Raw genomic sequence first — 17,928 nt, 5'->3', positions numbered from 1 at the left:
TTTCTGTCTCTAGACTCTAGTTTTTTGGCCTAAACTTTTCTCACCTTAACTTTTCATATTGTATAAATTTCATCTCTGTTCCTGACCATTAAAGTTTGCTTGCTACATTTAATCCGATACTCTCCTTCCTGATAGTATTTGTCGGTTTGTGAAGCTGAGATATATAGAACTAATAAAATCAATACAAGAGGTTTTAGGCTGAGAGTGAGCAGAGAAAGTAGCAAGCAAGGAGTAGAATCCTGAATTCCGAGAGAATTCATGAATAAGAGTGAAGCAGGGACTCACAAGAGTATTGCTTCCATGTTGTCAAAAGTGTTTGTATTCTTTCTGTCTGCTTTATAGGATTATGGTATTTGTAGTTAATAACTGCAAATAGTGAATGTGGTGAAGGACAGACATGTTATACTTTACATTGTTCTCAGTATCTGATTTTCAGGAGTACCTTGCATTTTAAAGGTGGTGCTTCACAGTATTTCAACTTTGTTAAGTTAAAAAATAAAACTTGGAAAGATCCCAAAGTGTTGGGATTTTAGAATGTTTAAAAATCAAAATTCTAACAAAGCACTTTTTAAAAAAAAAAGTTTAGTGGGTTTTTTTTTTTTTAAGTTTATGTATTTATTTTTTTAGTAATCTCTATACCCAGTATAGGGCTGGAACTCATGATCCTGAAAGAGTCGCATGCTTTTCTGACTGAGCCAGCCAGCACCCCCCAACCCCACCCAAAGTACTATTTAATAACTGATTTTAATATTAGGTATCGTAATGAGTTTTTAGTATCTAGGAAGCCAAGAAATAAATTCAGTAACCATTCTTACTTTATTTTTGCTTTTGAGAGCTTTTTAGAACAGTATTCTTTAACTTAAGAGTAGGATGGTATCTCCAAATCCTAGAATAAAATACTGTTATATGAATCTTCCTGAGATTTTCAAAGGGCTAAGAGCCACTGCTTTTAGAAGAAAAGTCCCATATGATTCCTTTGAAAACTGTGATTTTTTTAAAAAATTCATTTTATTTTTGTGTTCACCCTTTAACAGAAAACTGGTGGTCAGTACTTGAGCCTCCACTGTTCCTCAAGATTGTAGAACTTTTTAAGGAAGTTGTGGTACATCTTTTGAAACTCTACAAGATCGGCATTCCCCCTTCTGAAAGAAGAATTTTCAACAGTTTTCTTCATACTGCATTAAAGGTTTTAGAAATATTGCATAGGGTATGTTCAGCAGTTCCTTTTTTCCCCTCTTTTCTCATTGCTACTGACAGATCGATATTTATTTTAACATTAATATTACAAATTTAGGTTAGCCTAAGAGATGTATATTACAGAAATTTAGAAAAGTTACCTAAATGTTTCTTTAATACATACTTTGGAGCTTTGGTCTTACTTGACTTTGTTAGGCATTTGTAGATAGCTTTTTCTGTAGTTGGGCAGAACAATAGCATACTAATGAATTAGAATTCTTCTTACCTTTTCTTGTGAAGAACATAATTTGTTAGTTTAAATATGATTTTTGTTATTTATAGGTGGTTATCATATGAGACTGCATCCTAGTTATGATTATGAACATTTAAACTCAAGTTTTTTGCTATTAGATACTAATGGCTTCAATCAAAGTATTTCCTTTTGAAATAAATGACTAACTTGAAATTGGAACCACCTATAATTCATTAATTTGCTTATTGTTCTTTCCTGCCCTTCTTCCCAATGTAAGAAATAGTACCCTTTACACTTGTAGCAGTTCAAAGTTATATGAAGAAGTAGAGTCTCAGCTGTTTCATTAAAGATGGATTTGAGACATCCCTGACAGCTGGTAGGTATATCTTTGTTACACCATTTGGTATTCTTGAGGAGCTGTTTTGGGAGACATGACCTAAGGGGAGAAGCATATTTCTTATCTCTAAAATGACTGAAAAACCCTTAAGAACTTTAATCTTTAGTTTCTTTTTCTTCTGTAGCATTTTCAAACTCTTGCCTAGCACTAAGGTAAATGTTAAGGGATAAAAGAGATAGTCCTTCTGTTCTCTGTAAGAAAGAACTTGTGTAGACCATTTGCTTTTCTTCCTTATTCTTTTAGTGAAGTTCTGGGTATTTCGTCAGCTAAACTTCTTGAACTTACTCTTTTCTTTTGTATTTAGTATGTTCATTCAAGATTCCTAGTAAAGTAGTCATGTCTTTTATTATAGTTGAAGAGATAATTGTCATTTCTTTCCATGGGAAAGTCATTCTTACATTTGCCTTTCCCAGAAGAAGGCTTTCTTCTAACATTTTAGGGTTAATTGGATTCTGCAGTAAACTGCTATTAAAGAAGATCCTTTGTCTTCATGGGATAAATATACTTTTTCTGTATGTCTTTTGTCTAGGATTTAAGAGATTAATTAGATTTTTCTTTTTCCTATTACTTCAGTGAACCATCCTTTGTCCATCAGCTGGACCCTATTCCCAAATAGTTATTCACTGTCTCCAGTCTTTATCTGCTTATCTTTATTGCCTCTTCAAAAAATAATTTTTTTCCTTAGCTGTGTCTGTTACCACAAGTTAAAGGGAGGGTGGAAGAAGGAGACGAAATATAACTTTTTGTTTTTTGCAAATAAAGACAGAACTTAAGCACGTAACTTAAGTTCTTTTAAAAAAAAAATTTTTTTTTTTTTACGTTTATTTTTGAGAGACAGAAACAAAGCACAAGCAGGGGAGGGGCAGAGAGAGAGGGAAACACAGAATCTAAAGCAGGCTCCAGACTCTGAGCTGTCAGCACAGAGCCCGAAGTGGGGCTCGAACCCACTAACCCCAGGATCATGACCTGACCTGAAGTTGGATGCTTAACCAACTGAACCACCCAGGAGGCCCCACAAGTAACTTAAGTTCTTTGCCTAGATCAGAGTCCTCAACTTGTACTGAGGAGGAACACTATAGGGCTCCATCTCCAAAGGCCTTTTTGAATTAAATTTTTTTTAATGTTTATTTATTTTTGAGAGAGAGAAACAGGGGAGGGCCATGAGAGAGAGGGAGACACAGAATCCAAAACAGGCTTGAGACTCTGAGCTGTCGGCACAGAGTTGGCACGGGGCTCAAACCCACAAACCATGAGATGATGACCTGAGCCGAAGTTGGATGCTTAACCAACTGAGCCACCTAGGTGGCTCCAGAGACCTTTTTGATGGAACCATGCTAGATACTAGGATCTTACATTCTTGCCAGCTAAAAGGGAAGGGAAAATAATTTTAACAGTGGCTAGAATTAGAACCTCCCTTGTATGTTAATTCATGTGAACACTTTACTATATTCTTCATTTAATTTTTTAAACTCTGTATAGTTTATGTTTTGCCCCTTAACCTAAATGTCAAAGATCATAAACCAGTAAGTAGCAGAGTTGAAATACAAATCCAAATCTACTTCCAAAGTCTCTGCTTTCTTTTCTTTTTTCTTTTCTTTTCTTTTCTTTCCTTTTCTCTTCTCTTCTCTTCTCTTCTCTTCCTTCTCTCTTCTCTCTTCTGTCTTCTGTCTTCTCTCTTCTCTCTTCTTTTTCTTTTTATTTCTTTCTTTCCCTCCCTATTTCTTTCTGTTTTTCTTTCCCTGCTGTTTCTAATGTACTACTCTATCAGCAGGTATAGTAATATATTTGGAAGGGGTTTGTTTTTATTTAAAAAATTTTTTTTATGTTTTATTTTTTATATTTGAGAGACAGAGACAGAGCGAGCACAAGCAGGGGAGGGGCAGAGAGATGGAGACAGAATCTGAAGCAGGCTCCAGGCTCCGAGCCATCAGCACAGAGTCTGACACAGGGCTCAAACTCATGAGCAGTGAGATCATGACCTGAGCCAAAGTCAGATGCCCAACTGACTGAGCCACCCAGGCGCCCCTTGCTTTTATTTTATGCCCCTAGATCTAGAGGTTCATACTTCTATAATTGCAGATAGCATTGTGTTATGAAGAGACCATTTTTGCTGCTTCCTATCAGTGTGATTTTGAACAGGTCTTTTGTCTTCATCATAATGCAAATGGAGAATTCTCTATAAAATAAGGATTAAAATACTGGCCTGTAGTTTCCCAGGATGAATATACTGTTCAAATTATACAATATATAATGAAATCTGCATTCATAAGGCAATGATTTTGTTATTATCACTACCAAATTTTGGATGGGAAACAGCTACTTTCAATTTGACTTATTGGGTTATGTGGAAACTGGGTTGTTTGAAGTTATTTACAGACTCAAAACCAGGGTGGTAATGGTATTAATGTCTTAAGCATCTCTTAGTGGGCATCCTTAGGGCAGTCACTTATCCTTCTTTTACTCCTTACTTTGGAGAAAACTTTCCTTGGTCTTAATCTGCCATAAATAGATCCTTGTGGATATTAACTGTCAGGGATGATTCATTTTCATCTTTAGTGAAACCCAAATTACTTATCAGAAACTTGTTTTTTCAAAGACACCTTCTGTGTGACAACTGTATATTTCTCTGCTCTCTGTTCCACGGTTGCGAATTAGAAGTTTCCTCAAATGGTTGCCTTCTTGACCTACAGTGGACCAGGATTAGGAAGAGAACTGGACTATGTGTTTACTAATCATTTCAGGATATATGGATGACTTTTTCCTCCCTTATGTCATGTCCTTTGAAAAACTTTTAAGTTAAAAATCATTCCCAGTATTCCAAATGGTATTATAAGAAAGATGGCTTTGGTACCTGCTGTCAGAAGTGCATATATTCCCAGATAAATGAGTTTATTGGCAAGTAATTTGGTTATTTAGTAGTTTTTGGGTTTTGACACAGTACATGTAGAGCTACTGATATGCCTAAAGCGGAGACCGACTTGTTCTCTCTAGCCTAATTGCTACATATCATGCTAATCTTCTGATCAGTGATTTTCAAACTTTTTTTAATAAGGAACCCTTAAATCAGATAAGGTACACGTATATACTTAACATATACCACCTCTGGACTGAGACTTATAAACCAGAATACTAAACTGTAATGAAAATGTGAAATAAAAATGTTATGATCAAACATATCTAGATTTTATTTTGTATATTTAAGGCAATAATACTGAATGTATAGGTTTTGAACTTCTACCATGTGATTTTTTCTTTTGTATTCATTTCGCGAATATTTACTGAGTGCCTACTGTGTGCTTATCATTGTATTAGACATTAGGGATGCAATGATAAGGAAAAGATGTGATTTCTGCCCTTGTTTAGATTTTAAATGTAGAACAGTTATATACATACCAGTAAATAAACATTTGTGATACAGCATGGTAAGTGTTAGATTAAGGAAAATCAAGGGTGCTATGAGAACACATAAGAGGGCTTGTAATACTGAAGAATTAAGGAAGGTTTCCTGGAGAAAATAATGTCCATCTTATCTACCATACAAATGTGTGTGTGTGTGTGTGTGTGTGTGCGTGTGTGTGTGTGTGTGTGTGTGTGTGTGTGTATTTTTTTTTCTTTTAACGTTTACTTACTTTGAGAGAGAAAGAAAGAGCGCAAGCAAGGAAGGGACAGACAAAATCCCAAGCAGACTCCATGCTGTTAGTGTGGAGCCCAGCATGGGGCTTGATCTCCTGAATTATGAGCTCATGACTTGAGCTGAAATCAAGAGTTGGACTCTTAACCGACTGAGCCACCCAGGTGTCCCTGTATCTTTATATGTATTTTTTAAACTGTTGATTTTATATGTAAGTCATTAATATATATGCAGGTCTTTTGGATCAGTCTTCCTTGTTCAGTGTCTACTTTCCCTGTTTTTAAAAACAGTATTAACTGATTTTCTCTTTAGTTGTTAAATCATTGTGACTAATTAACTATCCACCATAATTTCCTCCTAAGTATAAATTTGACTGAAATTTGTTTCTAAACCAAACCTGGTTTTTGAATTGTTAATTTTTATTCTAACATAGCACTTCTTTTCACAAACATGTATTGCAGGATATACAAACTGCAAACATTGGTTGCTGTTGGTGAAGGAAACTGCAGTTTACCTTTTAAAATACTTGGTTTGAGCCCCACGTCGGGCTCTGTGCTGACAGCTTAGAGCCTGGAGCCTGCTTCGGATTCTGTGTTTCCTTCTCTCTTTGCCCCTCCCCTGCTTGTACTCTGTCTCTTTCCCTCTCTCAAAAATAAACATTAAAAAACATTTTCTTTTAAATGAAATCTAAAATATTTAAAATAAAATAAAAATAAAATATTTAAAAAAAAATTTCAGAGGTCAGTGAGATGTGAATCATTTCGTATGGAACTTGCTAAATTTTAGAGTACATTCATGATTAAAAGTTGGTGTGTAGCGGCTTCTGGGTGATTTGGTTAAGCATCCGACTTCCGCTCAGGTCAAGATCTCAGGGTTCATGAGTTCAAGCCCTGCATCTGGCTCTCTGCTGTCAGCATGGAGCCAGCTTCAGATCCTCTCTTCCCCCTCTTTCTGCATGCCCCCCATCTTGCTCACCTATGCTTTATCTCTCAAAAATAAATATTAAAAAAAGGTTGGTGTGTATATTTATAAACATAAATATTGGAGACGGAAAAGCCAAAGAGATTTTTGTGTAATTATTGTGTATGTTTTCTTTTTTAATAGAAAGAGTTTGGACAAGACTAGGGCAAGAGTTTGCACACTTTACCTGTAAAAGACCAGGTAGTAGTTTACACTTTGCAAGCCGTGTGGTTTCTATGGAAACAGCACTCAAAAAAACAAAACAAAACAAAAAACCCACAACTCTCAACTTTACTGCAGACAGTGTGTAAACAGATGGGCATGGATGTTTTCCAATAAAACTTTATTTGCAAAAATAGTCTGTATGCAGGATTTTGCTGACAGGTTGTAGTTTATTGACCTTGCTCTAGGATGAAGGTTTTGATCTCGATATATAAACTAGATATCTTAGTTTTGTTTGAAAGCCAGGAATAGCAGTTTTACTCTGGTCAGTTCTTCCTAAATGTGTATCCTGACCACTGATATAAATTAATCAAACAGTGGGAAAAAAAAGAGCTCATAGTGCTTTGTGTCAGTGTATAGAGGGATTAAAAGTGTCAACTTTGAAAATGAAAGCGGTGTGATTAACATGCGCTTCTTAAACTGGGTTATTTATTCCCTTAAGAGTGGGCCCCAAGATTAAACATTGGCTGTATGTGATTGGTTTTATTTATTTAAAAAAAATTTTTTTAGGCTTATTTATTTATTTTTAAGTTATCTCTGCACTCAACATGGGGCTCAAATTTAAAACCCTGAGATCAAGAGTCGCATGCTCTTCTGACTGAGCCAGCCAGGTGTCCTTTGATGGCAATTTTACATGTTCATAAAAAGAAAAAAATGTGTATATATGTTCTAAATATAGTAGCATTCTAACTATGTGTTGTATACTTTTATGCAAATACTCATATATATATGAACATATATCAAGGAACAAAAAGTAGATGGCCATATAGTGAGTTAAGATTTCTGGCTCTGTTAGCTGTGTGACTTTAGTTAAGTTTCTTGAACTCTATATCTTAGTATATTTGTCCATATGATGGTAACAATGGTATCTATTTCATAGGGTTGATTTAAAGATTAAATGAAATAATGTACATGACATGTACTTAGTAATTGGTCCATAATGATAGTTACTATTATTTCATCAGTGGAACATAACATCTGAGTGAATTTTAAGGTAAAATCTGTATTTCAGTGAAAATGTAAAGTGCCATTAGAAGCATGAACTGTGTGTGTGTGTGTGTGTGTGTGTGTGTGTGTGTGTGTGTGTTACTCATTTTGCCCATTCATTCATCTCATGGCGTAGAGTACCTGTTTGGACATAAGCACCTGTCTGATAGATTTATGCATCTACTAGGTGATTTCATTTGTTCCTTTTCAAATGCTGCTTAGTTGGTTTAGTGATTTTTGAAAATTATAAACAATTATTTTTGTTATTTTTACAGGAAATTTAGCTAGTTTTATTTAGTTTGTATGTTAGATCGAATTTGTTTCTTTCGATGGCTTATTTTCTTCTCCTAAATGTGGCATATTTCTTAGTGGTCTGCACTTTGTCCTTTCTGTTTTACTTTCTACTGTCTCACCTCCTGTCACAGCTTTAGTTGTCTCCTTTAAGGAAAATGTTCTCAATTAATGTGTTTTAGGCAGGCCTTTCTCTTGAGCTACTTGACAGTCTTGCCATCATTTTAAAATTTAAAAAAGATTTAATACCAAATTTCTCATCCTTCCCAGCTCTCATCCTCTCCCATCAAAACTCATCTTTTCTTGACTCATATGTCTTTGTGTTGCCAGCATTTGTTTTCCAGTTACTCTTGCTTGAAATTTTGAAGTTAGGTCTGACTCTTTTCTGTATCAGTTAGCTACCACAGGCTCTGCATTCTTTTTTATTTTCTAGGAATCTTCAATCTTTAATATCTTGATTTATTTCCCTACTCCTAGCCTCTGTACTAACTTTTAGTATACTTCACACTGTCACCAGAATAACTTTCATAAAATATCACTCTGATTCTATCATTTGTTGACTCTCAAAACCCAATTTCCCTATGAAATTTTTCTCCTTTAGCTCATGCTATTCTCCTTATCTTTGTCTAGACTTTTCTTCCTCAGACTTTTCTTTTTGAAGTCCTTTTCTTTCACTTTATTCTTTGGTTTTTATTTTGAATATCTTCACATATACAGAAACATTGAAAGATAAATCCCTATTTTTTTTTAAAGATTTTATATTATTTTTAAGTAGTCTCTGTGCCCAACATGGGGCTCGAACTTACAACTTTGAGATCAAGAGTCATGCTCTACCAACTGAGCCAGCTACGTGCCCCAAAGTAGATATGTACATGCCTCCCATTCTAGATTTAGTAATTGTTAACATGCTGTCACATTGGCTTTTACATATATGTATGTATTTTTTTCTTGTCATTTGAAAGTAAATTCTGATACTACCTCAGCATTCCTCTTCTTGGGCATTTTCCTACCTAACAGTAATACTATTGTTTTTCTTTTTTTTTCCTCTGAGAGAGAGAGAGCGTGTGAGAGTGCACGCATGTGTATGCACAAGTAGGGGAGGGGCAGAAAGAGAGGGAAAGAGAGGATCTCAAGCAGGCTCCACACCCAGCATGGAGACCAGACTTGAGGCTCAATCTCACATTTGTGAGATGATGACCTGAACCGAAATCAAGAGTTGGCAGCTTAATCGACTGAGCCACCCAGGTGCCCCTGTAGTTCTGAAGTCTTATACATCTTTTTTTTTTTAATTTTTTTTATTTTTTAACGTTTATTTATTTTTGAGACAGAGAGAGACAGAGCATGAACGGGGGAGGGTCAGAGAGAGAAAGAGACACAGAATCTGAAACAGGCTCCAGGCTCTGAGCAGTCAGCACAGAGCCCGACGTGGGGCTCAAACTCACATACCGCGAGATTGTGACCTGAGCCGAAGTCGGACGCTTAACCGACTGAGCCACCCAGGCGCCCCTTATACATCTTTTGTTAAATATATTGCTAAATATTTGGTTTTGTTGCTATTGTAAATGAAATTTAGGTTTTTTTTTTCCAGTTGTTTGTTGCTAGTATGGAGAAATTTAGTTGTGTTTTGTGTATTGATCTTGCACCCTGTGACCTTGATAAATTAATTTATCAGTTTCAGTAATTCTCTTATAGATTCATTTGGGTTTTTTTTTTTTATATATATACACAGCATGTTATTTTCTACTCTTATGGACTTGCAGTAAAATGGGCTTTATCTCTTTGAAGAAGTCCCCTTGTATTCCTATTTTGCTTAGAGTGTTTTTTATGAAGAGGTGTTGAATTTTGTTAGATGCTTTTCTGTGCATCTGTAGAGATGAACAAACCTTTTTTTTCCTGCCTTTTTTTCTGAAATGTACTGAAATGCATTGACACTTGAATGTTACACCAGCCTTGCATTCCTGGGATAAATTCTTCTTGGGCATTATGTATTATACTTTATATATATTATTGGGTTTAATTTGCTAATATTTTATTGAAGGTTTTATGCTTATATAAGGAATATTGATCTGATAATTTTTGTTTCTCATATTGTCACCAACTTTTTTTAAGAAATAATTCCTCTTTCTCTATTTTCTGAGTTAAGATTGATATTATTTCATTTCTTCCCTAAATGTTTGATAGAATTCACCAGTGAAACCGTCTTGGCCTGTAGTTTTCTTCTAGGAAATTTAAAATTTCCTATTAAATTTTATAAATACAGTAAAACCTTGGTTTGCGAGCACAGTTTATTCCGGGAACACGCTTATAATCCAAAGTGCTTGCAAATCAAAGCGAATTTAAAGAACCATTGGCTCACTTGTGATCATGTGATGTTCGGTGCCACATACTGCTCGTATTGCAAGATGTCACTCGTTTATCAAGTTAAAATTTATCAGAAATGTTTGCTTGTCTTACGGAGAACCCTTGCAGAACAGATTACTCACAATCCAAAGTTTTACTGTAAGTACAGTGTAGTTTATATTTTCTGTTTCTTCTTGAGTCAATTTTGGTAGGTCTGTGTGGTGATATTTATGTCTGTGTCTGTGTGGTGATGCCACCTTTTTCATTCCCGTTAGTGGTACTTTGTCTTCTCCCTTTTCCTCAGAGGCTTATCAACTTTACTAATATTTTCGTAAAACACATTTGCTTTCTTGATTTTTCTCTAGTGTTTTCTCTTTCAGAAATATCTGCTCTTTATATCCTTTTCTCTACTTGATTTGTCCTTAATTTGGTCATCTCTTTCTCGGTCCTTAAAACAGAGGCTTAGATCATTGATTTTAAACCTTTTTTTCTAATATCATTTAATGCTGAGTTTTCTTTTTCTTTTCTCTGTTTGAGTAGGATCCCTCAAATTTTGATACACTTTTAATTTTTATTCAATATTTTCCTAAAGCCTCTTCTTGCTCCACTATCTGAATTGGCTTTATACCAGAGGCCTCAGATTCCTTTAGTGTTGCCTGATGCTTTGGACAGAAGTGAAATGTCAAAAGTTTTTTTTCTCACTGTGTTCTGCTTTGTATGCCTGCTTGATAGAGGGTTTTTCCTTCTCACTCTTGCCCCTCCTCAGTGGTAAACTGGTCTTGCTTGTTACTCAGTGTTTTCCAGGATTAATAGAGGAGAGGACACAGAAAATTTTCTTTGATGTTATTGTCTTAGCCTTAGTCTTAGGTGATTATGTATGCCTGGATCTCAGGGTGGGACTTACTCAGAGTTTCTATTCCCTCCATCAGCATTAGGGATCCTCTGGTCCTACTGATATAAGATTCTGGGCTCAGGACTGTTGTCCCCCATTCCTCCCAGCTATTGAAGTGAGGGTGTTTCCCCCTCCTCCAGCAACAATGCATAGAATTTGCTTTACCGTTCTCAGTGTAAGTTTAAGGCTTTTGCTCTCTCTGTATAAGCAAAGGATATGGGCAGGATGGCAGGCCTTCTTTTTTTCTCACAGTGGAAGCCAATTCCTTGCACCACTGAGAGAGACTTGTGATCTTTTGCTGTTTCCAGTCATCCCAGAGACCACCCAGTGGAGGTCTGTGGAAGAGAGTCTGAGTGAGTGCAAACTGTCTGGGGCACCTAGGGGTTATAAAACCCTGTCAGGTTATCCCATACTCAGTCTTAAGCAATTTCTTAAAATTTTAGCTGATTTCCTCTTCCCTGCTTGTGTGACAGTGGTATCTTCCCTCTTGCTTTGCCACAGGTGACCCATTTCTGGCATTCTGTTTCTGTTTGGAAGTATCTGTCGATCCTTGGGATTCAGGCTCCTTGGTTATCTTATGGCTTTAGCTCTCTGATGGATTCAAGAGAAGTTTTGGGTAATTTGGAAGTGTTTTGTTCAGGGGTGCCTGTGTGGTTCAGTCAGTTAAGCGTCAGACTTTTGATTTCTGCTCAGGTCTTGATCTCATGGTTCCTGAGATGCTAACAGCACAGAACCTGCTTGGGTTTCTTTTTCTCCTCCTCTCTCTTCCTCTCCCACACATGCACATGCATACTCTCTCTCAAAGTAAATAAACTAAAAAAAAGGGTTTTATTTAAAATGATTACAATGTTCTAGGATTTTCCAAATGTCTTTTAGTTACTAACTCTTTACTTCCATTGTGGTCAGAGAACATACTGGGTGTACTTTGGATTCTTTTAAATGTATTTAGTAAGACTTGTTTTGTGGTCCAGGATATTTTATTTTAGTGAACACTCTATATACAATTATTGGGTGGTATGTTCTATTATAGTGAGTTCAAGTTAGTTGAAATTGTCCACATGTTCTTTTCTTGCTATTTTTGTCAATTTTTTATCAGTTACCAAGAGAGGGGTGTTAAAAATTCCATCAAATTCTATCAATTCCCCCTTTGCATATTTCAAAGCATTGTTATTTGGAATTGTTACAACTTCTTGATAAATTAATCCTTTTATCATCATGCCTACCAAATGTGTCCTTTTTTCTCCAGAAATACTTGTCTTGAAGTCTACCTTAAGAGGAACCTCCCAGGTGCTGCTTTCTGCTGGGGTGTTTTTTTCCCCCAGTGTCTCACTCTATACACTAATGGTTTAAAAGTTAGCCAGCAGGGCACCTGGGTGGCTCAGTCATTAAGCATCTCACTTTGGCTCAGGTCATGATCTCACAGTTTGTGAGTTCCATTCCCACATCAGATGAGCTCATGCGCTGCGTCAGTGAGCATGAGGCCTAGGTGAGCCTCACTTCTCCTTCTGTCTGCCTCTCAGGGGATTCTCTCTTTCTCTCTGCCCCTCACTCGCATCCTTTCTTTTTCTCTGCCCCGCCCCCCTCAAAAAAAAAAAAAAAGGTTAGCCAATGATGTGTGGGGAATTTGCTGACTGGTTTTGTGGCTTCACCCTCTAGATTCCTTTCTGGAAGTTTTACTTCCTCACTGCCACATTGGCTGTCTTACTTTGTGACCTATGACTCTTCCGTAAAGAGTCTTTTACTCTTCTGGTAAAACTGCTGCTTTGTGCTTGAGCTCTTACATATGCTGATTTGGAAGCACTTCCTTGGGCAAAAATGTGTATCACACCCGTGCTTTCTTCTTTCAAAGATTGTGTTCATTCTTGTTTCTGCTTGCTTGCTTTGGGTTGATCTCCAGTGTTTTCAAATTGTTGAGTTTTTTTATATACTGTCCAGAGTTTATAATTGTTTTTGTCAGGAGGCTAGTCTGACGCAAGGAGCTCTGCTATATCCCATACCAGAACACCTCTGTGTCTCTATTGATTTAGAATAGCCCCACTGTTTTGGAGGGTGCCTGGGTGGCTTAGTTGATTAAGCATCCGACTTTGGCTCACGTCTTGCAGTCCATGAGTTTGAGCCCTGCATCGGGCTCTATGCTGACAACTCAGAGCCTGGAGCCTGCTTTGGATTCTGTGTCTCCCTCTCTCTCTGCCCCTCCCCTGCTCACTCACTGTCTCTCTCAAAAATAAACATTAAAAAAATCAAAAAATAAAAAGAATAGCCCCCACTTTTTTATCCCATTACCTTAACTGTTTGGAGACTCCTGGCCGGTCTTCTTATGCAAATCCTAACAATCAGAATATTTGTTATTTTCCTTACGGTGATGTTTACTTTTTCTCTATCCCTTGTATTTCCTACAAACTTGAATTTAGATCAAGAGACTTGATTAGATTCAAGCTAAACATTTTTCTGCTTCATAGATGATGCTTATACTTCCTGTTGCGTTACCAGGAACATAATATTTGTCTCTGTATTGGTGGTGATTGGTTTGATAACTCAGTTAAGTTAGTGTTCTCCACTGGAGAGATTTTTTACCTTTGTAATTAGTAAGTACTTCCTAGGGTGATAATTTGCACTCTCTTCATTTTTTGTGTCCTACCCAAATGTCACTTCTTCATTTTATTCAGATGCCAGTACAGAGTGACACTTAACAAGCATTAGCTATTCTTATTTAATTCCTATTCCCCAAACAGAAGTTCTTATAGATTCTAGTTTTTATATACTGTATATACTTTAATGGTACATATCTCTTACTATGTGGTGGTTATAGAAATATTTTTCTTTTTTACTAGATTTTGAGGTACTGAATGCAGATATTCCATCTTAGATATTTTTGTGTTTCACATAGCACTTAACTAGCATTTTGCAAATAGTAGGCATTCAGTAAATTTTTTTTAATAGAGAAAATTAGCTAAGAAATTTCAGAACTTTTTCTGTTTAAACATTTTTCAATCTCTGTATTAGGTATGGGTTAAACCTAATGTTAATTACACATTTATTTGTTTTTGTAGGTAAATGAGAAAACAGGACAGATTATACAATATGATAAATTTTATATACATGAAGTACAAGAATTGATAGACATAAGGAATGATTATATCAACTGGGTCCAACAACAGGCCTATGGAATGGTATGTTTCCTTTTGCATTTTATCATTTCATTTCTATGTATCATTTATTCTCACAGAAAAGAAACTGTTGCTTGTTTTTGAAACACCAAGGTTTTTTCAGAACTTTTATTCAAAGCTTATTTTGAAATAAAAGCACATTGGGAAGAAGCAGCTACTTATTATGCAGTATTTGTAAGAAAACACTCCACTCTTATACCAAAGCCAAACCAAACTAAAGAAAAATGCAAATGTGACATGGACTTTTAACTCTCACTTATTTTCCATGAGGTTGTCTTTTAATTCTTCTATGTTGAGAATATTGGAGTCCTTGGTAGAACTCTAAGAATATAGTACTATTGTGAGATTAGTGCCCCAGAATTATAAAAAGAGAGTCCTAGGACCATTAATTCCATTTTCCCCCCTTTTTATTTCAGATTTTTGACATACATCTACATGTGTATATACTTCCCATGTGGCTAAGTCTCTAGTAACTAGACACTTAATGCCCCATTAAAATAATAGCAGTCTTCTAAAGCTTTATTTCGACACACAAAATTTTAATATAGAAATGGGTAAGCAGATCTAAAACAGGTTTAAAACTCTTACTTGCTAATCATTGTAGGATACTTGAGGCCAATTATTTTACCCCCGAAGTAGGTAATTTAAGCAGTATGTATGTAGCAGTTGTAGAAAGGTTAAGTAACCTGTCCATAAGGAGCTTGCTAGGTACCAGGTGCAAACTCTTTGTGGTGGATACACACTCTATAAGTTTATTCACCAGCACCTCTAATAGTATCTGGCATATGTGTAGTGGCAGTAAACACATACAGTAGTTTTTGAATGTCACTGTGATTTAGTGCATGCTAATTTTAAAATAGTCTCTTCTGTAGGAATCAGGTCACTTCTAGAACATCTTTTCCTTCCCTGGTATGTGCATTTGGTTAAGAGAGAGATTTGTTCATTTTTTCCCCCCAAGAATCATTGGGAGTTTCAGTCAAATTTATAGCTGCTTTGCAGACTTAGATCTACTCATTTGCTCATTCAACAAATAATGAGAATATTGAGAAACTCCTGTGACTGGCATCAGTTTAGGTATTGCAAATATAGTGATGAACCAGACAGATAAGAGCCATGTTCTTACACAGCTTATAATCCAGTGGGCAAGGTGGACAATAATCCAGTAAAGCAAAAAAAAATTAGCTAATAATATACACAGTATAGAGAATTAAAATAAGAGAATATAATAGAGACTGGATGGTTTCTTACAATTGGATAATCAGAAAAAGCTTATCTGATGAAGTATGGGCTGTTCAAGAAAAATGAACATCCAGTAAAAGACCTTAGGTGAGAACAAGCTTGACATGATTGAAGGATAGGAAGAGGCCAGGAAGGCTAAAATATGGCATTGTGGAGAGTTCAGAGAAATGGATAGACACCAGATCATGGAGGGTTTAATAAATTAGGATCAAGAACTTGGATTTTATCTGAAGTGTTATGATAAGCCATTAGAAGGTTGGAATCCTAAGTCTGCATATAAACTTGACACAACCACGTAGGGTATCCTGGTTTTTGAGCAGTGTTTTTGAAATTGGACTGATATATAGACCCCTTTTAAAGTAAAACAATTTCTTAAGTCCAGTGTTCACTGACATTATTTTTGACTATATTATTTAAATATATACAAACACTAAAACAAGTTCTAAACTTACATTTTTAAAGAACTCTAAAACCATAACAAATTTATAAATTAATTATAAATAACACTACAAATTCAAAAATCAAGTTACTATTTAGTATGGAAGATAATTGTGTTTTGATGATCAGGAATCTTACCTCCTAGCCTAAATATGATAAGAAAGTAGGGTAGCATAAAAGCATCTCGGTTCAAATCTGAGCTCAGCATTTACTCACTCTCTGTCATTGGGGAAATTACTTAATTCTTTTTCTGTAAATTAGGGATAATAGTACCTATCTTATATAGTTATTGAGATTAATTGGTATGATACATCTAAAGTGCTTAGGGCAGTTCTTGGCACATAGTTAAGTCTTGGTAAAATGATGTTATTATTGCTGACTGCCTATACACAGGCTTTAAAGTTTGGCAGTAGCCTCTATTCTGAGGTGTCTAATAACACTGTTATCTTGCTGCCTTTCTCACCTTTCTCTATTTGAACTACAATGAAACATTTCCTTTTAGAATGAGATGTCATAGTAATTTGGCCTTCACTCATCAAGCACATCATTTATGTACGAAATCCTAAACATAGAGATCCTTCCTATTTGGTGCCAGTTTGATTACAATCACAACCATTGCAACTCTTGGAATTTCATGGTGATACTGGATTTATTAATGGATTATCCTAATTTTAGATTTTTAAGTCATTTTTTAAAATTCTGGTATAAAAACACTAAAATAAATTCTCCCAGAGCACTCATAGACCCTTAAAAATAAATATATTTCTCAGAGATGTAAGCCTAGTTTGAGAAACATTATCTTAGAGTCATATCTTCCTGTATTACTATGAATTAGATTAGGTACCCTTTGATATGAATTTGTATCTAGTATGTAGGTCATAAACTACTTGTATTCATAACAAGTAACACAAATGCCAGTCCCATAGAATTTTTTAGTTTGTAGTAATCTTTGTGGAAAAGCTATGGTTTGAATGTTTACTTTTAAGTTTGGCAGGCCTGTATCCAGACTCCTCTTGGTATATAGCTGAGGTGATACCAAATTGAATTTCCTTAGGAGCTGCTATCTCAGTGCTACTGTTTTCTGTTGACAGGGAAGCCATAGAGGACTACCTTCCTATTTCTAGGTTTTTTCTCTTTCTCATTCTGTCCAGATTATATCTTTATTATACTTGATAATTGCCCTCCATTACTCTTTGTGCCTCAAGGTTTTCCTTTCTCTTTATTTGTAGACAGAGTGATATTGAATAGGTGGCTGCAGCAGTGAAAGCTTGTTCTTTATTTAATTGGATAGTGGGTTTAATATCAAATCTTAAATTTTTTTTTTTTATGTTTACTTACTTTGAGAGTCAAAATACAAATGGGGGAAGGGCAGAGGGAGAGGGGGAGACAGAATTGGAAGCAGGCTCCAGGCTCTGAACTGTCTGCACAGAGCCCGACGCGGGGCTCAAACCCACTAACTGAACTGAGAGCATGACCGGAGCTGAAGTTGGACAGTTAACCGACTGAGCCATCGGGTGCCCCTAATATCAAATCTTAGAAATCAGAATGCAGAACCTGTGATTTGGGTTCTTCTAATCTACCTCTGGGAAAAGAAAGCTGGCATTTACTTTGAAGGTCTTTGTGTACCTCTTATTTATATAGTTCATTAATTTATATTATGACATTTGATTTCACAAAGCTCCCTTCTTTGAGAGAGTTAAAAGCGCTTATTCCACATTTCACGTTTACACATAACTCTAAAGACTCTTTTCCTGAGGCTTTTTAATAAAATTCATGCTTGTATTGCTAGTCTTAATGCTAGGCTGAACATCACATTAACACTCTAAGATTTAAAAAAATCTATTCTAAATATACTTACATGCTGTTTTGTGATGATACAGAGGTGTATGTATGTTTGTATACACATTAACATATGTATATACATGTATGTAAATG

At 35.7% G+C, this 17,928-nt stretch overlaps 1 protein-coding gene across 9 annotated transcripts in view; it reads left to right on the top strand.

Moving 5' to 3' along the window:
• Positions 1-17,928, top strand: part of HERC4 (HECT and RLD domain containing E3 ubiquitin protein ligase 4) — a 136,110-nt gene that overhangs the window by 80,504 nt on the left and 37,678 nt on the right. For all 9 annotated transcript variants that reach the window (XM_049645117.1, XM_049645114.1, XM_049645118.1 and 6 more), the window contains 2 exons: positions 1,035-1,207; positions 14,200-14,319. In XM_049645117.1, coding sequence (XP_049501074.1) covers positions 1,035-1,207; positions 14,200-14,319 — 293 coding nt within the window. The remainder of the gene's footprint in view (positions 1-1,034; positions 1,208-14,199; positions 14,320-17,928) is intronic.

Source organism: Panthera uncia, chromosome D2 (genome assembly GCF_023721935.1).
Source record: "Panthera uncia isolate 11264 chromosome D2, Puncia_PCG_1.0, whole genome shotgun sequence".
NCBI lineage: Eukaryota > Metazoa > Chordata > Mammalia > Carnivora > Felidae > Panthera > Panthera uncia.
Note: the sequence above shows the minus strand (reverse complement) of the source record. Positions and strands in the feature narration are given on the sequence as shown.